At 40.1% G+C, this 27248-nt stretch overlaps 3 protein-coding genes across 4 annotated transcripts; 1 reads left to right on the forward strand and 2 right to left on the reverse strand.

The window, feature by feature from the left end:
• Positions 1-8827: 8827 nt before the first annotated feature.
• Positions 8828-9642, reverse strand: LOC116390656 (lymphocyte antigen 6D). Its single transcript, XM_031860542.1, has 3 exons — positions 9556-9642; positions 9231-9335; positions 8828-9120 (listed from the first exon to the last, which is right to left on the reverse strand). Exons 1-3 carry the CDS (start codon positions 9602-9604, stop codon positions 9038-9040), a joined length of 237 nt encoding a protein of 78 aa, XP_031716402.1. The 5' UTR covers positions 9605-9642; the 3' UTR covers positions 8828-9037.
• A 3160-nt stretch (positions 9643-12802) lies between these two features.
• Positions 12803-19174, reverse strand: LOC116390980 (P2X purinoceptor 5-like). The gene is given in 12 exon segments (XM_031861160.1): positions 12803-12928; positions 13150-13258; positions 13341-13406; positions 13654-13747; positions 13921-14057; positions 14231-14372; positions 14482-14562; positions 15061-15157; positions 15323-15398; positions 17674-17745; positions 18195-18345; positions 19035-19174. Coding segments are annotated over 12 exon segments (1233 nt in total). The 5' UTR covers positions 19172-19174; the 3' UTR covers positions 12803-12857.
• A 2966-nt stretch (positions 19175-22140) lies between these two features.
• Positions 22141-26323, forward strand: LOC116390778 (uncharacterized). 2 transcript variants are annotated; one of them, XM_031860817.1, is made up of 12 exons: positions 22141-22211; positions 22814-23161; positions 23354-23455; positions 23556-23615; positions 23954-24010; positions 24095-24121; positions 24280-24462; positions 24562-24609; positions 24688-24750; positions 24859-26012; positions 26151-26210; positions 26295-26323. In XM_031860817.1, the coding sequence occupies exons 1-10, from the start codon at positions 22142-22144 to the stop codon at positions 24924-24926; spliced, it is 1026 nt and encodes a 341-aa protein (XP_031716677.1). In that variant the 5' UTR covers position 22141; the 3' UTR covers positions 24927-26012; positions 26151-26210; positions 26295-26323. The 2 variants fall into 2 exon arrangements, with proteins under 2 accessions (XP_031716677.1, XP_031716678.1); XM_031860818.1 differs by having other exon boundaries at positions 24865-26012.
• Positions 26324-27248: the final 925 nt, after the last annotated feature.

The following is a 27248-nucleotide window of genomic DNA, read 5'->3' on the forward strand; positions in this document are numbered from 1 at the left end:
GGTTGCTCCAGCGCTGGTGGTGGGTGTGGATGGGCGTCGCTCCACCAGGGAGGGTGGCAATGTCCGTGCGTCGGCCCGGGGTTGTGTTCTCTTGAGCGGGGAGGGTGGAGAACTTGCCCAGGTAGGGCCTCCTATCTGACCTGCATGGCATGTCCAGATAGTGGAGTCCCATGGGTGGGCTCGTAGCGCCTGGTGGGGGATGCACTGAGAGAGGAGGAAGAAGAGAATATAAATGGAAAAAACTGACATTTGATAACTTTCTGACCACTGGAATATCAGGGATGTTGATATCAGACATCCGCGTCATGTTGAGGAGTTGCTGCAGCAAAGCTGGTCATTACAGCAATGCAGAGTGATTCATAGTTCTGCATGTGCCCACTGTCGCAACGCCACCACAAAACTACATGGCAGACTTATGGAGTCACGGACGGAAATACTGCTTGTTCTACATTTACTTCACAACAGACCAGTAATAAGGGCAGAGAAAAGATACGTTTTGCACTGGAAACAGCTTATAGATGAAGACCACTTTACACATCGAAGCAGCACCGGAAAGAGAGAAGGAAAGAATACAGAGATGGCCTTTGCCTTTGTAACCCCTATGTGTAGTTTGAACGGATGCTTGCTTGCTATAAAGCAGCCCTCTGTGTACCTGTACTATAGAAATACCACAGAAACCACGCTGAAGGTGTTGCAACGCTTAAAAAGAAGAAGTAGAATTCAGAATTCATCAGAGGAGAAAAGTTATGTAGGCCTTACTAGAGTTGCCACATTTTAATAAAATCCTGCATGAGTCTGTTCCTCTACTGTAAGCATGAGTCAAGTTTAGTCACAGCTTTGGTTTTGAGTCATACAGATGCTAGGTCAGAAAGGACAGTTTAATCCGGGAGGAAGTGAGGCCCTCATCTCGCTGTTGTAAAAACGTTGTCTCACCTGTTGAGTTGTGACTTTTCTTTGACCCTTCTTTGCCGCTCTTTCCACCTGGCTTCTTTCCAGTCTTCTGGTTTCGTTTGACAGCAGGTTTAGACTCTGTCACCGCGCCATTGGCTTGGACACTCTGAAAAGACGTAACCAACAACACATAAATACTTTCATTTCTAATTTGCGACATCTCTCCTTCTCTCCCAACTCTCTTGTTGCACGGCTCATTGTTTTAGCCATGCTAGTGGCATCTCTGTGTCTCTGGTCCCTCCGGTATCACCACTGTTTGACTGAAATCAACTTGCCATCAAATCTTGGTGCATACATTCATGGTCCCCAGAGGATGAATCCTGCTGACTTTGGTGAACCTCTGACTCTTCCTCTAGTGCAGAGGTCTTCAACAGACCCTAGGGGGTCCGCGGAGGTACTGCAGGGGGTCCGTGAAATTTTTGGTTGATTAGACAATTTTAAAAAATAAAAAAAAATTGAAATTTTTTTTTTTCTCTAAACATGAATCTGTCCATTATTTTAATAGTTCAGTATTGTATGAAAGATAACAGGTATGTTTATGCATGGCAGTGGCACTAATAGGCATCTATTTGAATAGCTTGTATGCACGATTATCATGCAATTGACAGACAATGTTGATATTGGCATTGGTATCAGCTGACAAGGTATACAAGGTTTATAAATGGCAGTGGCACGGCCACCCTACTCACTGTACCTTGCACATGTTTAAAATAAAAACATGAACATATGAACCTGTGTATTATTTGAATAGCTTAGTATTGAATGCACAATAAAGAGGTATGTTTATACACGGTACTAGGCCCATTTAATATAAAACACAATTTTATATATAGTTGGGGCTCCCTGCTCCATCTCTCTATCGGTTTGGGGGTCCTTGGCCTGAAAAACGTTGAAGACCCCTGCTCTAGTGCCACCATGAGATGTTTTTGTCTTTTTTTTAAATATCCGCACAGAGTCACTAGGATGTAGACTTTTTTTAATTAAAGTCTTTTTTTATTTATTTTTTATTTGGTTGTTATTTATAGAAAAGGGTAGAAACAATATCTTCCATCAGTGGTTCTTTTAGCAGCACATTTTGGGGCACTGAGAGCTGCTGCTGCTGATCCACTATACTGGCAAGCTCAGTCTTGTTTGCTTCTCACTATGATGATCATTAGTCAGAATGGGCACTGGGTGAGCTGGCATGAGGCCTCTCAGTTCTCCTCTTGTTTTCACATCTCTCTCTAGCCATGTGGACCAGAGATTACACAGAGCGCAGCACCCTCTTTGGACCATCTGCACTGTGTTAAACCCCATTCGTCGTTTGTGATAAATTATTGTGCCATTTAGGCCACCGGAGGCTCTCTGGATGTCACAAGCAAGTGGCACGAAATGGCCTTGTGTGATGTGACCACGAGTCTGCACAACTAACAACAGGTTCATTTTACTGCTGCTCAAACTTCAGGTTGGACAGACAGTGATTTTATTTTGTGCCGTATTCGTGACAGTGGTACATAACGTTTCATTAGTTTAGCATCGATAAGTGAAGTGGTTGAGAAGACTGCGGTGAAGCTTTTCATCCTCACCTGGCTTGAGTGCGGTTTCTCCTTTTTCTTTGTGCCAGAATGATGAGCTCCTTTCACTTCTTTGGTTTCTGTTCTGTGTTTCGTCTTCCTCATCTCTAAAAGGACACAACATATTATGATATATACCATCAGGTTAGTGAAACACTGGAAAACCAAGAGAAAAACCATATCCCCACCAAGAAGAGGTTACACAGGAAGCTGTTTTATTCATGTATTTCTGTCGTCCTCAGGATTAAAGGACATGTTCACGAAGTCTGTCTTAAAGCAACGGTCAGGTGACATTATGAACATTGAAACAGGTTTTTGCTTTCTGTAATCATTCCTCTTGTTCATACTAGACATTAAAAGATCCTTTCCTAAAGCGCTTCCAATGGAGGTGACTAAATTTATCTGAAGCCAGTATAAGACTTTGGCAGCCTGAGTTGATCAAATCAAGTCTTCCATAAAACTCCCCACACAGTGTTGATCCTTTAAAAGTCCTCTGTAAATGATCAGAGGAGAATTTTGTCTCCACCGTAGTTCAAATCCCAGCAGTAAGAAAATGTCTATTGTGTTCAACATCATGCCATTGCAGGCCTGTGTAACATGGTAATATACTCAATAGTTTGGGATACAATTTTGATGTTGATTGGTTGGAAAACCCAGCGTGTGTCCTCGGGCGTCATGCTGAGAGTCCAAATGAACGTTTACATAGATGAGCTTAACCTATTTATTTCCTATTTACCTTCATTGTGATTGTTGGTGTTGTGGACTAAATCTTCCCGGATCTTGGCGGTCTGCCAAACTGCAGTATTACAGCCGGGGTTATCTGCATGTGAAGGGAGGCAAATCACAAGCATTGAGGATTTTAAATGAAAGGTCGGGGGGAGGCCACGGAGACACTGAATGAAATTGTTTTCTGAGACAGACGGGTTTTAATCCACAAAACAGTATTTTCTTAGCAACTTCAAATAAAAGGCGAATTATTTCACTGTAGTCTTCCTTTAGGGTTGGGATGCGGGTGAATATATTTCTTGGCCGTTATGTTCAGGTACACAATCTTCAAATTCATCCAGCATTATCAAAACACAAAGGAAACAGTTTGCACTCACCCAGTGTTTCGTTGTCTGATGCAGATTTGGATATGTGTGTTCTGAAAGTAAAATTCACAAAGAAATATTGTATTGCACAGTTGCCTCTAATAGGTGTTTGAGTAGATGTGTTCCTGCCCTTTAGTTTGACAGCAAGCCACAACAATCCCACTGATATGATTGTTCTTTATGATGTTCCAGTCACTTAACGCAACAAGACAATATTGACATTGTGCAGAGGTTTCTTTCAAAGTAAGGCCGTGGGAGTAAAGGTGTTGAGGCGACCGGGGACTCTTAAGTAGGTGGGTTTTTAATCTGCTTAGTCCAACTAGCCCAAAGCTATAATCTGCCTTCAGCTTTCCCAACAGCCCTCAGGGCACTGCTTCTCAAAAAACATTCACTACCAATCAAACTCAACAATTCACAGTGTGTAAAGCTTTTCTTTTTCAATTCTGTTTAACTGGCTGCCAATACCTTTTTTTTTTAAGACGGAGCATTGCATTGACCAGACCACGTGAACTACAGATAAGAATGAGGAGAGGAGCACTGCTGAAGAGCTCGTCTGCTCTGCTGCAGGAAGGATTTACAGAATTAACCCCCAGTGAAAATAAACTGGGAGCCTTTCAAGCCATATTATTACTCTATGGTAAAGCTGTTTTGCTTGCATGGCAGATTTACTCTTCAGTTTGCACGAACATCCAACAAAGGAAACAATCTCATTACAACAGAATGACCTATAACAAATTGATTTTCCTGTGAGCTAAAACTAATGTGATTTGGGGCCACTAGCACCATATAGCATGTTTGTGTCTCACTGTTCTCGCTCACCTTCTTTTCTTTTTACTAGAGTTGGTGCTCTGCAGCTGAGGCATCTCCTGAAAGAAAACGCATTTTCATTTTCAGTCAGATGTTAGATAAATAAATGATTCACATTCACTATAAATGAATTGTAATGCTTCAACCGCAGCTGTCAACTGGCTCTGTCCATCATTTCATAATCAGCTTTATTTTAGAGTTACAATCTGGTGGTTGGAAGCCAAAAAGTCCCAATTCCCCTGAGAAGTGACCCAATACAATCTGGTCATGATCGTTCACATGGCTCCACCGTTCACAATCTGTATATACGTGCATGTGTGCTCCTCTCTCACCATAGAAATAGATCTCCCAGAGCCGGGCCACTTTGTGCTGTCGTCCAGCAGGACCGCTGGACTGCAGGAGCGGCTTGCAGATCGGCTGCATGCGCGGCTGGAGGAGCGGCTGGGGATGGGCGGTGGCGGACCGTCACTGGAGCTCTGCACCGCCTCATACAGGCTGTCCATGGACCCCTCCTGGTGCCATGTGGACAGACAGACAGACACGCAGCTGTTAGACAGTTGAACTAGATTTATGAATGGATTTCACCCATCCCGTTGTCTGATCGATCGGTACTTTTGATGAAGCACACAGTGTGCACATATCAAGCAGGGTTTATAAGTTACACGCTTCATGTCAGTGGTAAGGAAATGCAATGCAATGTTGAAAGTTTAAATAATGTCTGTTTGCAGAGAGAAAACCGAAAGAAATATACGAGAAAGCTCACGTACATCTTCTTGCATTGTAAGCAGAGGCAGAGCATCACAAGTAGCGTTATGGGGATTTGATATGACTGAAAGGATAATGCTGCTTGTCCACCACGGATGTAGGGGAGGATTGGAATTCCTCTGCACAGATTTCAGTGTGGATTAAAAATGTGCTCCGCTTGTCTGGATTCCTTCTAGGAACAAGTAACCAATGTTTCTCTTTGTCCATCTCGTCTGTCTGTAGGATGACATCTTATCTCTTTGCAGAGGAGCGTTTGTAGTGGCAACAAAGGAAGGCATTTTGGTTCGCAATGATCATCGGTTTAAAAGATCAGCCTTTTTAGGTTCGAGCTCTCATAGTGTGTCCCTGTAGGTCTCGTTGTATTTTATCTTCTTCATTGGAGAAAATCGCAATACTGCCTCCCTTTTATTCGGTTTCTGTAAAATGTTGAATTGTGTCAACAGTGTGTAAACAGTGTCATTTACACCAAACTACATTTATTTATAATGTCCTAAAAGCTCATGAATGAGTGAGTACAAATAGTCATCATGCACGTGAGGTGGAATAACAGCAACACAGCGGACAATCGGTGCACTCGCAGTTCAAGCCTCCGTTTATTGAAACAAGACTTTGGTAATATTCCTGATTTATTGCTCAACATTCCCAAAAGTCCGTTAACTTGTATACTCGTGCCCATGTGTAGCATGACAGCTGCAGCAGCATCTTGAGGGACCATATGTGGCAGTGCTGCTACCGCACACTTGTTTTCACCTCGGTCGCTTCACTTTTCAATACTTTATTTCTGTTTTCTCCTCCAGAGTCATGAACGCGTCAACTACTACATAAACAACAGAATGCAAATATAGTACTGCTGCATGAATTTAGAGATGCATTTTTTACATTTTGTGGCAGTTTAGATGTGGATTGTGCAAAAGGAGAAACTCAATATCAGAAGGATATTTCTAAAGATCAGTGGATTAATGATATGACTACAACAGTAAGAGCCTCAGTAGATCAACAGTTGCCTGGATCACGTGCAGCTCATTCAGAGGCTGAAACACTTAAAACAACCTTTTACATGTTTTCCCGACACTGAATTGCTTACGCAGTATGCTATTATTTACAGATTGTTATTATGTTATTGTTATTATTTACAGATGTATTACTTGTGGCCAAGCTGACATTTGCATCAAAGGGCTAAAGTTCTCGTCCGCCTAAACTACACACACACACACAGGCAGTTTGGCAGAAGCAGAAGTTAAAAGTGTGTCTCTTACCAGCGAAAAGCAGAAAAGGTTCATGTTGGCTGCTTGTGTTGGTGCGTCCGATGGCTGTGCAACAGTGTGCTGAGTGACAGCCAGCGACTGAGAGACACAACAGCTCAGCGTGAGCCCAGCCCGGGTCGCCTGCTGTCTTCTCAGATTAATACCACTGTGAAATCCCTCCACTAATCCAATAGATGGACCACCATTACTCTACCAGCTGCAGAACGCACTCTTGACAACAGGCCCACCAGTGGTGGATCAACAGAGGGAGTCTTTGTTTTGAACCTTTTTTTTTAATTTTTTGCAGGGAAGCTGTTTTCAGCGTCGATGCTCTTTTTATGACCTAAACTCAGTGGTGAAATAAGTATTATACACATATTTGCTTATTGTATTCTTTACTTAAGTAAAAGTACCAGAAGAATAATGTAAAAACACCCAAGAACAAGTAAAAGTCCTGCATTCAATATCTCACTTTGGAAATATTTCTGAGGTCTTGTCAGCAAAATTAAAAAGAATACTGTGAGAAAATGTCCTTTGTGACCAATATATTACGACATAATTGGATTGTTAATACTGGTGCATCAATGTGCAAACAGTATTTTACTCTTTTATCCGGTGGAAGTAGTTACTGTTTTTACGACTTCATACACTGGTTGTTAGAGATGAGATGATTAAAGGGGAAAGAAAACTGAGAGGCGCCAACTGCATGTATTACAAAAAAGGGAACAACTGGTTATGTATTTTATTTTTTTTTGTCCAGTAAAACCTTAAACTGAAGTAATCAGTGACTACGTCTGTCAAATAATGTGGTCGTGTAAAACGGAAAACTGATGCAGTCGAATAGACATTGGAAGGGACCATGAAATAGAAATATTCAAGTGAAGTACAATACCTCGACAGTATGGAGTAAATGTACTTTCCACCAATGCCCATGAGATGCCTCGTATGCAGTCAAAGAACATTGGTGATGCACACTAATCAGTCAGCCTCATCATCATCATCATCTTCTTCATGAAAACATCTTATCAGCTGTGAGGCGATGAAAGGCTTGATCCTTAAGGCTTTTTTATTAGATGCATTATTCAAAACAGTTGTATTCTACCATTGATTGAACAATTGATTGATTATTTTAAAGATGTATTGTTTATATCCCCTGGCATGATTTAGTAACTCTTTAGTAAATCTAGGTCTAGTAAATCTCAGTCTAGTAGAGTGCCAAAATGACAGCAAGAGCTTTAATAATGTAAATAACATCTCCCCCATGCAGTCGTCATTTAGACAAACACATGATAGGCATGCTAATTCTCACATTCTCAGCCAGCCACGGCTCTTTCCTGTGTGGGCAGCAGGTGAGAGGAGTATGTTCCCTCGTGCTCTAAATGTGGCTTTCTGCAACATACTGGCTTCTTCAGAAGGCAAAATAATTTCTCTAAATGATGGAAAGTTGTTACATTTTGGGTTTGGGGAGAGTCCCCTAAAACTAGAAAGTTTTGCATGCAGTGATTTCATTTTTCATCTACGCCTCTTGGAGAAGTGCAATATGTGTGTTTTAACCTATAACACAGTAACACAGTTCTATTAATCCGCCAATCATCCACGTTTGATATCTGAGCTGCTCTAATGTAAAGAAGGAACAGCCGGAGAGATTAACACTTATGACCTACATTTTAATGAGGGAATGATTTGCTATAAGTGGAATGATCTCTGATGCTGGAAAGTATCTTAAATCCACACCATTCATTCAGCTCAGTCAGTTCACTGTGGTATTATAATTGTGTTTGTGATCTGAAAAAAAAAACACTTTTAAAAAAGAACATCAATGATATGCGAAGGTTAGTGATCATAGAAATATTAAAGGCCTCGACACTTAAGAATGAACTAAACAATCATTCCCACTGATTTCAGCCCGTTGCAAAGTTAAAGGGTCTCTTTACCTCTGTAGTCATCTTTTAACTATACGCACTATCACGCCATCGGTGTGTGACCGAAACAAGCTCTGCAGTGTTTAATTCTGGACATGGGCCCAGACTGCCAGACTGTACTGTGCGTGTGTGACTGACATTAACAGGGTGTGGCACGGCCATGGAATGAGTGAATGCCCGGCAACATGCACAATCCACAATCCATTATGTATGACTCATTGTTGAAATTAATTTGTTTTATTGTCTGCATCAAAGAGAAACTATTTCAAACAAATTGAAATAAAAGATGTATTCTTTTTCCATTTAATGATTTTGGCATGTGGTGTGTCAGTGCAGATGATACCCTAAAGGGTGTGTGTGTGTGCGTGTGTGTGTGTGTGTGTGTGTGTGTGTGTGTGTGTGTGTGTGTGTTGGGGTGTGTGTGTGTGTGTGTGTGTGTGTGTGTAGTTGCCTTGCTTCAAGCAGTAATTGTTTACAAAAGACATGACAGTAACTACTGTGTTGATTTAGTGTTTAATGAATGACTCTAAAGAGTTCAACATTTTTACATTTAATTGAAAGTAAAAGCAAATCAAAGACAGGAAAGTCACATTAAAATCATATTGACCAACAAATCAGCTTCCATCAGATTCAGATTAAAGTCATTACTTTTTCACAAACTATTTTCATTAATCAGAAAGCGAAAGGGAATGCAGAGTGGTGACTCAAGGGCACAAGTCGCTGGTGCAGCAGGTTGTGAGGTGATCTTCGACACAGAACTCCTCGCAAGTTCGAGAAAATTGGGTATCTGTTGAAAAAACAACAAGAACAATTTGCGATCACTGAACCATCCCTCTGTCACTGTAGTATGTATGGCTTCTCCCAAAAAGTTCAACACAGGGAACAAGACCAACGTACCGCTCTCGAAGGTCTTGCAGAAGTAAGATGATTCCGGGCAATCTGTCACCTCCTTACAGATGTCGTCATTCTCATCGCCACAGGTGTAGCATCTGAGTGTGAGCACTGATGAGAAGACAGTAGGCAGCGTTTAGGAAGTGGGAAAACATTTTCACTGACATGAGGTGTTTTCCTTCCTCTCGACGTCGACAGGTGTAATGCATCAGTGATCAAATCAAGTGGTCCCATTATACCTAAATATTCTACAAGTGTTTTTCTTCAATTTGACCTTTTGCTTTAGTAAAAATGACGGCAAGAATTTGATTATAAACCAAAGTTGGCTCACCTTGAGCGCTGCACAGCAGCAGCATCAGCGTAAGAAGCAGGACCTTCATGTTGTCAGATGATATGCGGACTAACACCCTGCACGGACACTTTTATACTGCCACTGACGCACCTCATGCCAAACTGGAAATGTGGTTATGCACTTCCTTGTGTGTGATAATCCGGTAATTGTACATTCCTATTGTTCCAGAGAAAAGACGCCTAAGCGAACAAAGAGTCGTTTGATTTGCTTCATACTTTTGCAAGGTGTCGTGTTCGAGGAAGAACAGCTGAGTTTTCTTTGAACCCTCTTCCTTAATGATGCTGTTTGTAAAGATTAACTTTACCTCTGAACAGGATTATATGGATTCATTTCAGATTGTACCAGATTATATCGGATCGGATCATAGATTTCAGCAGGTCTCATTCCAACTCTTTGTCAGATCCCCTGGCATCACTTTATAACCCTCTGGACATCCCGGGACACGGTCGCAGTAAACACGTCGTTAGCGTTTGGAATTTGTGAATTGTTTAGGCAACAAAACCACTTAGTTAGGTTTGGGAAAAACATCATGGTTGGGCTTTAAATACCTACATAAACAATGTCACAAACATCATCTTAACCTTAACCTTCACATATGAAGGTCTGTGCAAACCACAGTCTGCAGGTGCATCCTCTGTTTCTGAAGGTGACTACAACTTGAAGTCGCCCTTTAGCGACATCTGTAGGCAACAATGGAGAAGTGCAAGAGAGTTTGTGCATGAGGATGTCTTTTTCCTCAGCTCAAAAGAAGGAACAAGCAGGCTGAGGCAAACACACGCTAAGACATAAACATCCATGTAAAGATTTTGTTTGTCGGTATCTTCATTTAGTGAAGCGTGACCACACAAAATGTTTGCATTACAACAAATCACGGAAATGTTGCATTACAAAACATGCTGTCAGGGTTCCCACTCATCATTGAAAACCTGGAAAACAGGTTTATTAATTATAATAACCTCCATTTTATTGTGGGGGGGGGGGGGGGGGCAACTACCGAACCTACTGACTCACATATAGACATTGCCATGTCACACCAAAAGTTACCTTCTCATGGTAGACTGCAAATTAACAATAAAGTTGCTGTTACAGAACAGAGAAACCATTTCTACGAGTGGCCCTCAGGCTGGCATCAGATAATAGATGAGTGTTTACTTGGTACCCTCTTCACCAAAGGAAATATTTAACAAAGAACAGGTTTTATGTCTTTACACAAAGAAAAAAAAAAGTGTCTTGTTGTCAAGCTCTGGCTTGCTCTTCTCTTATGTAGAATAAAACGTTCAGCCCACTGATGTCCCTTAAGCACAATTAAGTGGTCTGAACTGCACTTTGTCAAGAGTTCAACACCACTTTGTCATCGTGTCATTTATACAATATATAAACAAGGACTGTTAAAGTCGTGCTGAAGAAAAGCCAATAAACAAGCTGTCACGCAACCATTCACCGATCACGTGTAGACCAGGGGCGTAAAGTGCAGGCAGTGGGGCCAGTGGTGGAGGCCTCTGGAGAGAGCAGGGCCCGACTCCTACAAAATGACGTTCCCATTCAACTAAACTGCACTCTCAATTATGTTTGAAGGAAACATGTTTTCTCCAATTGAAATTAAACTGAACTAAATATGCTACAAAACTACTTTGTTAAGTTTAATAAAAAATATAAATCACGGTTTGGCTTCAAATGTCTACGAAATTGAAACAAAACAACATAAAAACTCAACAAAAGTAGTTCACCTCCTGAGTCAAAGCCCTGTGTTGTTTGACTCATCCTCCCTACGCTGACTTCCGCAGACTCATTTTAAACGTATTTGTGATCCTTCAAAAGCAAACGTAATCCACGAAAAAATATGCTAGCCTTGAAATGTAAATCCAGATGCAGTTTTATTGTAAGGGAATGTCATTTTTAGGCTAAATGAACTATACAAACAATTGTTGTTTGGGCATTTCAGTCACATACAGATATGCAATGATGATATAGTATATTTGTTGATATTGTCCAATATGATGTCTCTATTAGATCATCTGACGAGATGATACGATGATGTGTGTGTGTGTGTGTGTTTCATAAACAGTGTGCACTGGGGTCATTTTGTAACTACCTTACTCCACTTGTGTAGACAGCCCGAGGCTTCATTGTGCAGCTGTAAATTAACACATGGAAGCTGCCGACCAGTGTTTTCTACTGCAATACCAAAAATATTCTTGTGTTTCTTCAGCAATAAAGTCACAATGACTACATTCAGGTGTTGCATTGAAATCTTTATTTGCAAGCAAAGCAACGCAGAACGTTTTTCTGTATCAATTAATAAATAAAAGTTTAGTTGGTAAACTGACTGAAAGAAATCACATTAATGATGAAGGAGACAAATATCTTATGAGGAAAACTGGCACTAAAGGTGTGATTCACTTATGAGGTATACTCAAAGGAATTAACAACATAACAAATCAGTCAGTAATAAATGTAGTTATTAAAATGGAGAGCGAGTCATGTAAAATATGAAGTGCTAACTTGTCCGGGTGAAGTTTGCATGTTCTCCTCGTGTGTGAGTGGGTTCTGTCCGGGTGCTCTGCTTTATTTCATCCGGCGATGCCTCCCACAACCCTTAACAGCATCATTTAGAAGATGAACTTGGTCCCTGGAGTCACTCTGCTAGTGTGACTAAAATATAGCACATGTTATCCTACAAACATAAATACTCTTCCTCTCAGAAGAAGGCGAGGAACCACATCAGTGATATATTGCATAAACACGGAGCCACTGTGTGAGGCCGCTGTGATCTAAACAATGATGTTTAAACTACATTTATACAGTTTATATAAACACTGTAATAACTCGTATATCAGAGTCACCATACCTGTTTCATCTTTTCGTTGAGCCACCAAATGTGACCTAAAAAACTGTCCTTTTATCCAATCAGCAGTCATTTTTAAAGATGATAATTAAAAGCATCTCTTGAATGTCTTGATTCTTGACATCTTGCTGATTTTCAACAATATTTATCCACATAAAATATCTAAACTATAAATTAATAGTTGCTCGGTTAAAGGCTTTATCGCTGAAACACATTCGTTTTATGGCAAAATCTGGTATAAAAGTGAATGGAACATGTCTTCATAATTGTTCTTAATTAGAGTTAAAGTTTCTAAAGAATAGAGCTCTTACTAAAGGCAAGTTAACATCTTTAAACTGGCCAAGAACTGTATTTCATTTTTATAATAGTGGGTGATACAATACAACCAACACGGGCATATTACAAACTCGCCTCATGCGGTGGAAAGACTAAGATGTCAGATTGTCCTGCTCCGTGGCTGCTTTTCTGTCCTCCACACTGTCGTCTTCAGATGTTGATTTCTTACTTCTGCGGAACAGAGACAGATTGGTATTTATTTTTGCAGATAAGCCATGTGTCACAGCAGCATTACTCTAGCCAACAACATGTGGAGAGATCTGTTAAAATTCTACATATAGTAAACTATGTATTATCCAGTTTATCATAACAGAAATGAAATGAGATATAGAGCTGAATGGACCTACATAATGTTTCAGTTTGCTGCCATGTGAGCAAAGAAAACTCTGCACCTGTTCTCGTGTGCTGCTTTTCTTACTTGGATCCTTCAAACTTCCTCTCTCGATAGGAGTCGCCCTTCTTCATTAGGTAGAGAAGGACCATGTCACAGAAGAAAGCTCCCTGTTAAATGAAGTTCTGTTCAGTGAACTCTGCAGTTCTTTTAAAAGCATTTATTAAACACATTATTATTAATGGTACTTACGGCGCCCATCAAAGCCAGCCCTGAACCAACGTTTATGAGTGTTGGGATGATGCTGAACTTCCCGGCCTATAAATAACAGCAGAAATACATATTTTTTTGTTTATAACGAATCACAAAATCATTGAAAAAGCTTACAGTTAAAGGTAACGCCTGTCTTTTAATAAAAATGTCATTGAAGGTGATTTAATCTAGATTTGTACTATCTGCTAATGTGCTCATGTATTGCATCGGCCGTTTGAATCATATCACATCATAATGCTGAGGCAGAGAAGACATTATTTATATGCATTCACTCTTTTAAAATGGTGTTTACCTCTCCGTGCACCATGATGTTGAATCGGATACCATAGACTTTGAATAGGGATCGATAGCTCTCACCAGCAGCATTTCTAAAATACCGAGTGTGTCTGATGGGAGGAAAGATGGAGGAATGAGAATACAAATATACAAGACACAATTCAAATGTGGGGATAATTTTCTCCATTGAAATCTAAATAAATAAAATCAGATTGTTGGAGAAAACTAGAAATATGTGTGTGTGTGTGTGTGTGACGTTGCAGCATACACGAGACGATCTCACCTGAAGTTAAACCCTGCTGCGATGGTCTGTTTGGAGACGCTGATGTCCAGACGAGTGAAGTAGTACTGTGGATGGCAGTGAGAGTAGCCTTTGTCGAGGTCACAGTACCACTCTATCATAATGCCAATGGAGGCACCCTGCAAAAACAACAACAATACAAATTTGATCATATGTGACTTCGAAACCATGTCACTCATAATAATGGTGCATTCAGGGCCAATGGACACCAATGGTCTCTCCTTCAACACATATATACTCACTCAATAATCAGTAATTAATTATACACGAGGGTTTCTGGGCTGGTACTTACAAATGTGGCCATGTCCTGGAAGTTGTATCCAGCACGCCTGGTGATGTCACCCAGCCGAAAAATGGGGCAGTAGGGGTGGAGCTCCTCGTCGAATCTGCATTTCCTCAAATAAGAGTCGTCAGTCGTTTCAAAAACGTTGGACCTGAGAGTAAAGAAACGCACATACAGAGTGTATATGAGTGTGCACTGCTCACTGTTTCTAGTTTACCAAGCAGTACACGAAGAGATTCATGTTCAAGAAGTGGACATACTTTGAAAATGTGAATTTCGGAAAATTGATGAAATTCTTGATGTAGATGGTGAAGTTTTCAGCGTTTGTCAGCAGAGGGCCTCTGTAAAGAAAGAAAATGTAATTATGTGCCACACATTCTGTACCTTGCAAATAAAATAACTTGGTAATTAAGTATAAGGGACATAAATCATGAGGGGTTACTAACTAGTGGCTATTGTGAAGACTAGTGGAATCAGATGGTGGTTGAACAGCTGAGCAGGCTGTCGCATTCACAAGTTACCTCTTAAACAGATGCAATGTAGATATAAGGCCGGGTCAAGTCGCTGAGTATCTGCTCTTTGGTAACTAAGTAATTGTGTTGCCTAAACCTAACCTAGTATTTCACGATCTTTTCCTGAACATAACCAAGTAGTTTCCTATGAAGACGGAAGTATTTTGAAAAGTTTGTACGGATGTGACCAGCGGGAATTGATATGTGTTGAAAGTCCAGCAACTTTCCTACGACTGAGGCCCTGTCGAAGTAGATTTATAACAGCACAGCCTGATACCCATTAACATTTAATGAATACTGGTCGTGTGTGACTGCATTGCTTCTTACTTTGGTTTGAATTTTCTTTCAATGGGACACCAGCCGTAGATTTCACAGGTACCAGTAGAGTTTTCATCTTTTCTCAAGCATCTACCACTCCTAATTCCTTCAGAAAAAAACAGCAGAATAAGCCACATTACCACTCAGAACATTCCTTATCCCTATCTTAATAACCACTTTTTCTATCATATGTGTTGCATTCATTTGTATTTGTTTGAAAAAACACCATGACAGAGGTTGAACTAAGACCCACATCATAATTCTTTCTTACCGTTACCAGCTGCCACCATCTTCCCGTCTTCACAGTCATTGTCATCTCGACAGTGACCATCCAGCACTTTAAGGCTCTTAGCATCACAGATAAAAAAGGGCAGAGGTTCAAGAAATAGTTAACCAGACAGAAAACAATGTCACAGGTCACAGACGGACCATGTGAATTAATTAAGGAAGCAAACGATGCATTGTAATCCTAAGACCTGTTGCAGTAGGCACACTATAGAGAAAAGAAAATGCATGAAAGGTTAGGGATAATAGAAATAGAATACTTGCAGTAAGGTTACATTCTGTCTTACTAAGTCAAAATTATGAGACACAAAGGCAAAAATAATGAGATAGTTTTCATTTTAAGTATCTTGTGATCTTTACATAATTTACTATCTCATAATTTTGATTTAATGTCACCTTATTTTGACTAACCACTTCCTAATTTTAGCTTCATATCTACTTTTTATTTGCTAGCTTTTATTTTTGAATTGGTAATTCATCTTTTCACATTGATAAAGTACCTCATACTTATGACTTACTGGCTCATACTTTTGATTTAGTATTTTGATTTTTTTCACTAAAGCTCCTAGTTTTGACTCAGTATTTCATAATGTTAATTTAGTGTGTCATACTTTTTTACTTACTAGCTTGTAATTTTGATAGAGTATTCTATAATTTTTTTATTTGACATTAATATTTAAATTTTCCTAGCAGATATGGGCTCCCATACGTATTGCATATATTGTTTTTTAGAGAATAAATTGGGGTAAACTCATAAGAGACTAAAACATATACAGTATTTAGACAACACGGTCATCTAACACGGTCAGAATCAGAGAGTTCCTGTGATTATCCACGAATGCTTCCTGATAAAAGTAAAATATAATTGAGGGAGTTTATGGACGCATGTCTGTATCATTTAAATAACAGATTGGACATCATTTTTAAAAGCTCTTGTTTTAGTGAGACTTGACTGTGCGTAGCTGGAACATGATGAATGACAGTTCACACTCAAGTGTGCCAGCCTTTCAGACGCAGGGACACTGCAACTAGTGCAAGGCCAAATGTATACAAGAGCAGGGTTTTTATGGCTGTGTTGTGCTTGAACAGGCTTGCAATTCTTCTTGGCTGATGCAGGAGACCAAGAGAGGCTGAGTTTACATACCAGGATCCGTCTGGAAGGCTAAAGATACAGCAGAGAGAAATGAGTGGCACACACGCACTTATAGAAAGGAGGGGGAGATGTCAGCCTTTGTTAAAAGTTGAAAAGGTATTTTGTTATGACTAAGCGCTGTGAAGAAAATGCAGACCAGTGCTCTCCTGGCTGCAAATGGCTATGCCACCATTCGCTCCATCAATAATCAGGAGAGCACGATGCACCGATGATTCACAACTTTCTAAAGGGGGATACAGCAATGCAGAAGTGTCGTCTTCATCCTGGCATTTTCTTGAAGAATTGAACTGATTAGTGGCGTTTCTGGGCGCTGATTGGCTCAAGTAACCATTTATAGAGATAGGGATATACAGTAAAACGCGCTATAGTTCACTGAAATGACAAAATATTGTATTGGGGATTAAAGTGTAGAGTTTCCATGAGTTATAAGTGTTTTTCATTTCTGCCCTAACCTCAGTCACTACCGTGTCTTTGAAACATTGCCAGCTGAAATAGTTTCCGAATGGTCAAACGTCAAAAGGTGGAGAGTAAATAAAGTAGCCTTAAAATAAACTTGGTTGGCTTCAGACAGCTAGAAACTGCGAGTAGAGCAGCTACTTGAACACAATGTCTAAACAGCACATCATGTCCTCCAGAACAGTTGGTATCCTAAAGTTAGACACAAACATGTTTGTCTCAAAGTTCAATGCAAGGTATATCCTGGAGACTATAATCACAGACGCAATAGAAAGAATGAGTGAAAACATGGCCAAAGTTTCTCTTTGTTTAATGGAGCTGTATTTAACATTCGTAGCATTAATATAGCAGCAAACAGCTATTGTCAATGTAAAGATATAGAGGAGTAATGTCTACCTGAGCAGAGGATCACTGTCCCTCTGTGTGTGTTGTTATATGAGCCGCAGTTAGCGCTGTTAGCGCTGTTAGCTGCAAGCCGCAGGCTCAACAGCGCTATGTTGTTTGGATGGATTTACATTTTTTCCTCTCAATGGGGAGGATAAAAAATGATGTGAACAACTTTGACTTGATAACAAAGTGTTACTATGCAAAATGCGTTCAATTCCCAACCACATTGCATCATAAGCTGATCTTTACTACAGCCGTTATGTTATCAAATATGAAAATAATGATTAGAAAATGTGATCTAAGATATGCTTTGTGAAAGGACCTGCGTTCTGTCTTCTTACCTCAGCACAGTATCCCAGCTTCTGGTTTGGCGTCTCTAAGAAATTGGTTACAACAAACAGAACAGCTTCACCCTAGATGTAGAGAAAACACTGTGAATTGGTCGTTATGTTGACATCATAACATGATGCCCCCTGTGCTGCCTCCCTTTCTCCCTCCTCAGCCTAAATCTCTATCTTGAGGAGGTCCTCAGTTGTGTTCCTGCCAGAGGCTATTTGTCCCTCTCAGTGTATAAACTGCACCTGCAACTTTCCCCAAACCTGTTTTTGTACACTGTGTTAGTTGTCAAAGTGTTTCCAGCTCTTCCTCCCATTAACCTGTTAAATGTTGATTTAAACTGGCCCGAACAGTGACACATCTCTTCTTCACACTGATGCACATATTCAAGCATACAAGAAGAACAAATGCTAAAAAAGAAATGTTTGTTCATTTCTTAATTTAGCCACAAGCATGTGTGTGTGTGTGTGTGTGTGTATCTTTGACCCAGTTTGTATACATATTGGTGCTGTGTAAATGTTTTCACCTGTGGTGGGATGACGTAGTCCTCGGGTCCCCACACCAGCAGACCGGACTCAGTGGTGTTGGTCACTGAGACTCCCTTCAGCTTCGTTATGATGGAGCTCTGGATGGCCTCGTCCGTCTCCTGGTAGCCCTTCTTGCTTACGAAAACCCACCTGTGGGTGAGAGGGAAACATGTAAAGGCTGAAAGATGTGTTTAAAACATTAGTGTGTCATTTTGATTGTCTTATTGTTGCTGTTGAAGAACAGGCTACGTTTCAGTTTGTACTTAACAGTATGTTTTATGTTTTTGTGGTATCACTATGATCATGGTATCCTGGAGTTAATAGCCTTTTGATATTATACATTTCAGTCTAGGACTAAGCTGTATTACATTATTACAGATATGCTTTATTTGTGTTACATTGACTGTATTTGATGCCTGATGCTTTTGTTATTATAAATAAGCACTTGTGACAGCATAAGTCAAATGTACCTATAGATTAGGCTAACTACAGCTTTTTTATTTATGGCTTTTGGCTACAGGACACTGAACAAGCCATAAGAGTATTGAAAATGAGAAAAACGTGTGACAATTGTTAGTGTATTAAAAAAACTGTCCTGTCAGATTGTAGCACTGACTTAAGAGCCCATGTTGTAATCATCATCATGGTCAGCCTGCACACTGCGGTATAAAACAACTAATCAATTTATTTATTGCTGCATTAAGGCTATTCAAATTAGGTCAACATAAAATCCTCACCAGCATGCATTTCTATATTATGATAATTTGCCCAGGGTTATAGGCTACCATAAGGTAGGCTAATAAAACTGCAAAAGCCGCGGCAGTAGTTCACCGACTTACCCGATAATGTAACCGATGATGGATAACTGAATAAGTCTGTACAAAACTCCAACTTTCTTGTTTTTGGCGACAATGTATTTTTCCGTTTTGTAGTCGAATAAGGAGAGGAAGCGTCCTTTGAAGAAGCTCCCGGCCATCCTGCAGCTGTCTGCGGACAGTTGGATGTCAGTGCATAATTGGGATGAGTGGTATACTGAACCACACACACACACACACACACACACACACACACACACACACACAGCCAAAGTTTCTGTCCAGCCCCTCACTGTGGGCAGGCGCCTCCCTTTAAATGAACACGTGCATCAGAGCATGTTAGCGGATTCTGTCTCTCTGTCTCCCTCTCTTTCAGGCACAAGAACCACAGTATGGTATTCATCAGCACCCTCACCCTGCACCCTGAGTCTTAGCTCCCCTGGTTTTGCAAGCCGTTTCTTATTTAAAGAAATAAACCATATCAAAATTAATCATCCCAGTGGTGTGGTCCGTGTTTGTAAAAAACTGCAAATGTGGTGTTTTGATTACTTTGCATATGTTTTTTGCTGTTTTCATAACTTTATCTGTAAAAAAATATGTAATTATTGGACTCCTCAGGTCCAGATGAATATATTCAGATAAACCACACTCATTTGCTTCTTGATGTTGAATTGAATTGTGTCCAAATCTATTTTCTGTTTTTTTTCTGTCAGGGTTTAGGCCTACATAACAAAATATTAATCTTCTGAACACGTTGTTCTTGTGTAACCACATTTGTATGACATAGATATGATGTCTGAGTGACGATGCTATCTGGCCACTAGGTGGCGCCGGATTAGCAGCATCTATAAGAACCTCTCTGATGGGGGGCTCATGATGCTGATAACCCAGATCCTGCAAGACAAACAAGAACCAGGGACACCTAATGGAGAGCAGGGGTCCTCAGAAGATTAACGGATGCAGACTTTATGCATTATTAGAAAGGGAAATATTTGTGAAGAATAAAATTCTCTTTTATCCAAGGCTGGATAACACAACCAGGTTTACTTACCAAGGTTAGTCGTAACAAGACTAATTGACATAAATAAAATAATAGTAAATAATTTGCATATCAATATTTATATTTTTACTTAAAGTAAAGTGTTGCAGACTCGTATTATTCCATTAAAGGAACAGTGTGTAACATGTATGGGGATTAATTGGCAGAAATGGAATATGATATTCATAACTATGTTTTCATTAGTGTATGATGACCTGAAACTAAGAATCGTTATGTATTTCTTATCTTAGAAAAAGCCATTTCTATCTACATAGGAGCGGGTCCTCCTCCATGGAGTCCACCATGTTTCTACAGCAGCCCAGAACGGACAAATACTAACGAACACTGGCTCTATCGAGAGCCTTTTATGTTTTTACATTAACTAAAGGTAGGGATGGGTACCGGAATTGCCCACTGTGATGGTCTTTCGGTTTTGTCTTAAGGGTTTGCATGCAGAATGACCATGTTGCTTTTGTTCACAGTGCAGGGATGCTGACAATGAATGCTGAGTAAGTCCTTTTGTGAAATTAGAGGATGAAAATATGATTTATATACAAATGTTCAATGAATAAAACTTCACTTATTTGACTAAATTAATTGTTTGATTTATACAGACCCAAATCAATCAGTCAATTTAAATTATCGTTGAGGTGGTGTGCTATCGTATTTGAATTCACATACTGAAAGTGTGGCAAAATATTAAAATGTCCTCGGTCTATATTTAATGTTGTGCATACCGCAGATGTCATATTCATTATTACCTTTAAAACACATTGTTTATTAATTAAGTAATAGTGGGCTCATTTTATTTTAGTTGTATTTGTTTTTACCAGTTTTAACGTTGTATATGTTTTCAATCAATGTTTGCAATAAGATCACATTTAATCCATTTATTGTCATTTAAAGATGTTTAGACATCACAGTTTTGAATCTGTTCAGTAATTATTTGAGCATGAGATAACCAACCTAAAATTGAATCTTGTTCTTGTGTTTGTCTCTTCCCATTAAGACGAGCCGGACTTTGAAAACCCTTGTGAGTCATATTCAGATGCTTGTGAGACGCACACGCTCAGCCGTCCGCTTGGCTCCTCTGTACTCCTCCCATGCAACTTTACAACAAGTAGCCTCAACTGGGTGTCGTGGGCCCACACTCCTGGGCTGGACCTGGTCCATCTCACATCTGAGGGTCATATTAAGTTCCTGGACCACAGGTATGGTCGGGTGAAAGCCTTTCCATACCAGGCCTCAGAGGGGAACTTCTCCATCCGCATCGATGAGCTTCAAAACTCTGACCTGGGGTGCTATCGCTGTAAGCAGGGACATGACTGTCTTCAAGTGGAGTTGGTTGCTGAAAGACGTGAGATGATTTCTGTTTGAAAGTGTTCAGGTAACGCTTCCTCAACACTGAGCAGCAGCCTCTGCAGAAACATGCGGCCTCCTTCCTTTCCATGGTCACAAACCTCGTAGGCCAAACACATGAGAGGGGACAAGTGAATGAGCTAGTTTCCTGTGAAATGCACCTTTGTAAAAACCACAACTTAAACATAAAAGTTGTATTTAAGTTAGGTTGACCTAATTTTAACACAGTGAAAAAATGAAAAAAATTATAATTAGATGAGGAAATATGAACATTTTTTATGTGAACCTGGGCAGTTTCTCGCTTTGCCTGACAAAGCTTAAATTTTGTTAGGCAAACATAAAATGTATGTTTAAAAAATGGGCTTATTGTGCTTTAATTAGCCTTGGTGATGAACATTTCTATCCACTTGTACATGTTTCAGCACAAGGTTCTCCGGAAGCATCAGCAGGAAGTGGTCTGGAGGAGAAAATCATTTCAGGCCCTTTTTTTTACGATCATCTACATATTCATAAAAGATAAATATTTATTGTTTTTCAATTTTATGTTTGACATAACCAGCTTACAGTTTGAAAACAATAAACCTGTTAACAATTTCAACTGTTGTTCATGTGAAACTGAAAGACATCAGAGCACTTCCGTATATAACTACATGAACGGTGATGGTCTTGTGGTTTTGTCCCATGATGCTTGGAGGTGTTAATAGCTTTGCCACATTACTGTTCACCACACGAGATGCTGACAATGAATGCTTACAGGTGGATTGTCCTTCTAGCCCTGTGCTTTATTTGCATTTCTTCAAATGGTAAGTCCTTTTGTGATATTAGAGAATGAAAATATTATGAATATAAAGACGTTCCATGAATAAAACTTCACCTCGTTTGCTATATCAACTGTTTTTTCACTCCATTTACATTATTTGATCTTTGAAATCTGGTGCGTAGAATCTAGAATTTCCTTTCTAAAAGCTTGGTAAATCTGTTGACAACAAGACGAATTATCTTTACTCTAGTGGACTATAATGTTGGTATTATATTTAAATATTGTTAACGATATATAGACTATAACGCAGATATTTCCCCCATTAAAACACGTTGTTAATAAATTAATCTAAGAATATAGGGCTAATTTATAAGAATATGTGGGCAGATCATAGGTTTCAGTGTTACATGTTTTTATTCAGTGTCTTTTATAAAGTTATTATTTTTACATTCTCTAGCTTTTCTGCCGTTTAATTGTTATCCAGTTATATTAAATCCATTTATTCATTTGAAGATGTCTAGACATCACAGTTTTGAGTATCTACAGTAATAAGGACGATGAGTTTGTTCTGTTGGTACTCATGGTTGATTGAGATAACCAACCTAAAATTGAATCTTGTTCTTGTCTTTGTCTCTTCCCGTTAAGACGAGCCGGACTTTGAAAACCCTTGTGAGTCATATTCAGATGCTTGTGAGACGCACACGCTCAGCCGTCCGCTTGGCTCCTCTGTGCTCCTCCCATGCAACTTTACAACAAGTAGCCTCAACTGGGTGTCGTGGGCCCACACTCCTGGGCTGGACCTGGTCCATCTCACATCTGAGGGTCATATTAAGTTCCTGGACCACAGGTATGGTCGGGTGAAAGCCTTTCCATACCAGGCCTCAGAGGGGAACTTCTCCATCCGCATCGATGAGCTTCAAAACTCTGACCTGGGGTGCTATCACTGTAAGCAGGGACATGACTGTCTTCAAGTGGAGTTGGTTGCTGAAAGAGGTGAGATGATTTCTGTTTGAAAGTGTTCAGGTAACGCTTCCTCAACACTGAGCAGCAGCCTCTGCAGAAACATGCGGCCTCCTTCCTTTCCATGGTCACAAACCTCATAGGCCAAACACATGAGAGGGGACAAGTGAATGAGCTAGTTTCCTGTGCCATGCATCTTTGTAAAAACCACAACTAACCATGCAGGTGCTCAGAGCGGAGACATGATGCTACTGATTTACATCTGTGTTGGCGTGGCTGCTTTCACTCTGCTGAGCATCGGTGGCTACTGCTGCATGAAGTGCATATGTGAGTACCTGCCCAGTCTGGCATCCTCAGTCCACACAGATAGAAGAAGTGGTTTGTGGTCTGTGATTGGTTGGTTATTTAAAAGCTCTTTTTATTTCAGTGTGCTGTTATAACAGAACAAAGGACAATACAAACAACCCTGAAGGTGCAGGCACTGACGGTAAGCTATAATTTTAACATTTACGTTCGATCCATCTGTAGAGTTTTGCTCGGTACATGGTTACATTTACATTAAAGCACAGGAATTACAGTACAGTAGGCTTGATTACAGCCAGTTAAGGCAGAATGAAAGGAAATTATGAAGAGTTGCATCTGCTAAGTTATTTAAAAAGATGTATCATGCACCGGACAACGGAAATGTACACAATAGAGACAAATATACAGCAATGCACATCTTTCCTTCAAAAGAATATGTAGTTTTGTGAAATCCGTCAATTTACTTTCAACGATTATGTCCAACTGCTCCTTCAAGTTGTTTCATATAATGTCCCACTGCAGGCGCCAGTGCTCCACCTGAGGAAACAGGCAGAGTGCCTGCACATCAACAGCAGAGAGGTAACAACACACACACACAGTAGTATATGTGATGCACGAGTCGACGAGGACAAGTGATATTTCTGATGTTTCCTTTTCCTACAGGAGGGGGCAACGATAATCTTGTTTATGGTGCGTTCACACTGCTCTTCTTCTTTCTTTTATCCTTTCGTTCCATGTCATCTATTGAGCCACCTTATTAAAAAATTTAATGCCTCTGTTATCCCAACTGAAACATCACGATTGTCTAATAGTCAATGTTTTCTAAACCTTTTTATTTTAAATATCAGAAAATGATGACCAAGACCCATCCAGCAAGCAGGAGGACCCCACCAGAAATGATTGCAGTACAGTAGGAGGTCTGCCCGATCCAGACAGGACTCAACCCGCTCAGAGCACCAGTGGGATTTATCCAAACCTGAACCAGTTTGAGAGGACGGAAAGTCAGAGAACAGAACAGGGATTTCATAGAGGTGCTTAATATTCAGTAAAATCACTGCAGTTTCTATTATTGGTGACCCTTTTATCATCTTGTCACGACAAACTGGAGTAACTCAGTCTCACCTCTCCAGAACTCTTCAGAAGATTACGGCAAGCAAGTCGGAGTCGGCATTATTACGGTGAAATATGCATCTTTTATTATGTTGCATCATTTCAGTGCTGTCGGGACCTTCACTTTTATTTATTTTATTACACAGTTAACCAAGGTGAAATCAGCAGGCAACAAGCCTTGTCAACTCAGGCAGAGAATCATCAGAAAGGTATTTAGACTTTATTTGATTGCTCTTGTGTCATCTGTCAGAAGGATTTTTCTGTGCGTGAGAATAAATAGCTTATTGTTACATTGTTCACTGATTTTTTTTTTGCAGCAGCAGCAGCAGCAGCAGAAGGTTTTGGGAAGAAGAAGAAGAAGAAGGTCACGGAAAGTAAGTGCTGACTTCCTCTGTGGGCATGTTTGAGATGCAATAAAACTGTGGCTCAACCGCTGTCCTACTTCTCCCTGTCAGATATCCAACTCAAAAACCCAATTTACAACAGGAGCCTGGACCAGCTCAACCACCTGTAGAGAATAAAGGAGAGTTTAAACAGCTGTAGAGATAGTTTTCTCAGTACCAACATACTTTCCAATTATATCCATTGATTATTAATTTCACATATTAAACTTGATACATGTCTTGTTGTATTTGTTTGCTGTATAATTATACTGTATTCCTGTACAAGAAACAGTCTGTGCATGTGTTGAATGAGACAAACCTGTGTAAGCCATTGGTTATTTTATGCATGTGAGAAGCACTTTCTGACCATATAAAATGCTTTCATACTCTCAGTTTGAATAATAAGCCCTTTGTTTGTTTGTTTTTTTAACCAAACTGCACTCACATCTGCAAACAGTTTCAGTCTCAGGTTCACTTGCATTGCTTTAACTGTGGGAGGATACAGAACAAGCTCCAGAAAAGACCCAGAAAGCAGCTGATTTTAAACACAGGACCCTCAAACTGTGGAGCAACAGAGTTACTGACACTTCTTCAGTTGAGAGTCGTGCCAATTAAGCCAAATGAGAAGCAGCTGCTCCACCTGTGACAGAGTCTCAGTATCCAAAGATGAAGGCCCACAGAACAGACTTCATTTTGGTGACGTGCATTTCATTATCGCTGCTTCTTCTGAAACGTGAAGCCAATGCTGCTTCAAAACCATTCCAAGCAACAGTTTCTGACACTAATAGTGATACGTCGATCTGCCACGATGGGTTCATGTCTGTTTACATATCAAAGGGGCAATTTGCTGATCTTCCTCTCACCATTTATGTTCAAGGTAAGTCAGACACCAATTATATGAAACCAACGATGACACATAGATTTGCAGCGTTAACTCTGCTCTTGTATGTGTCCAAATTTACACAGATGAACACGGCGGATATTACCAAGCCATCGCTGTAGCAAAACGGTGCCTCTACTTCCTTGGAGAAAGTGATGCCTTTATTGTGTTAACAGTTGCTTCCCATGGATGTTTTGTGAGAAGACAAGTAAGCTGTCTCTTGAGCTTGTCTGTCTGTTTGTTTTTTTAAATGTGGATTTATACAAATCTTTATTTTCATATTCTAATCATTTTGTTCAATAGAAATATATGACAAATCTGACTGTTGTCATCATGGCACTTGCAGACTGGGGAGCAGTTGAAATCGTCAAGTCAATACCTCTCATCTGTGAAAGGAAGATTAAGGGTATTATTTCTACTCGTACAAATAAATCTCATGACATTGAGAATTAAAAACAAACTAAATTCTGAAACGCAGTGTTTTCTACAGAGGTGAACAAAAATGATGATCCACAAATTTCAACACATGAGTTCTGCAACAAGGATGGGTTCAACATTACCATCCCTCAGAATGCCACAGACCCACCTCTGAACCTGGATGCACTCTGGATCCCTTCCAGTCAAAACCATAACTGTAAACCCCCAAAAAGATCCAAGGATGCTGTCACTTTCAGCTTTCCCTTCACTGATTGTGGCACTCAGTCTGTGGTAAATGCAAATGCATTACCTCCCGTCCATCTTTAGGCAGGTCAGGTGGTATTATAACAGGTTTGGTTGTGTCTTGCAGATAGCAGACGGGATTATAAAATACTGGGTCAACATTGAGGTGAAGCAACAGTTGCAGAACGGCTTTATATTTCGTGACGCTCCTTTCCAGTAAGAAATCAAAATGTTCCACTTCTTCTGCTTTGAGACTGTAAGAACACTCATTTAAATGTCCTCTTTTATTTTGTAGTCGTACTGTGCATTGTAGCTTTGCACTGGCCCAAATTACTCGGCTGGGCATCAAGGTTCGGGGAGAAGAATCAGAGTACCCGTCAACACTGAAGAGTGAGGGAATACTGAGGACTGAAATGAGGTTTGCCAAAGGTCATGTTAGTCAAGTTTTTGCTTGATTTTTACTTGTATTGTCCTTTAAACTTATTCATTCATTATGTCATAAATGTGTCTGTACATTTTATTAACCAAAATGTCTTGAACGATTGTCAATACATGGCTTGAAAATGAATTAATAGTTTTAACATTGAAGGACCAGTTTCAAACTTGGAGCATAGTGAAGCCCTCATTTATTATTTTTTTAATCTTTCAACTACAGACTCCAATTACAGGTCTTTCTATTCCTCTCGAGCCCCTCAAACAGTCACCGAGCTTGGCCAGCCTGTGCATGTGGAGGTGTTTGCTCCTAAACACGAGGACAAAGCTTTGGTGCTGCTATTGGAGGACT

This window comes from Anarrhichthys ocellatus, unplaced genomic scaffold (genome assembly GCF_004355925.1).
Source record: "Anarrhichthys ocellatus isolate YVR2014 unplaced genomic scaffold, GSC_Weel_1.0 scaffold24, whole genome shotgun sequence".
Classification (NCBI taxonomy): domain Eukaryota; kingdom Metazoa; phylum Chordata; class Actinopteri; order Perciformes; family Anarhichadidae; genus Anarrhichthys; species Anarrhichthys ocellatus.

Bases quoted from the DNA above. Each gene is read 5' to 3' on its own strand.
- LOC116390656 (XM_031860542.1), bottom strand. From the start codon at position 9,604: ATGAAGGTCCTGCTTCTTACGCTGATGCTGCTGCTGTGCAGCGCTCAA. The intron at 9,336-9,555 runs GTGAGCCAACTT...TCTTCTCATCAG, and splicing joins GCTGCTGTGCAGCGCTCAAG to TGCTCACACTCAGATGCTAC. The intron at 9,121-9,230 runs GTACGTTGGTCT...TTTTTTCAACAG, and splicing joins CTGCAAGACCTTCGAGAGCG to ATACCCAATTTTCTCGAACT.
- LOC116390778 (XM_031860817.1), top strand. From the start codon at position 22,142: ATGCTGACAATGAATGCTTACAGGTGGATTGTCCTTCTAGCCCTGTGC. The intron at 23,456-23,555 runs GTGAGTACCTGC...TTTTTATTTCAG, and splicing joins CTGCTGCATGAAGTGCATAT to TGTGCTGTTATAACAGAACA. The intron at 24,122-24,279 runs GTGCGTTCACAC...TTTAAATATCAG, and splicing joins CAACGATAATCTTGTTTATG to AAAATGATGACCAAGACCCA.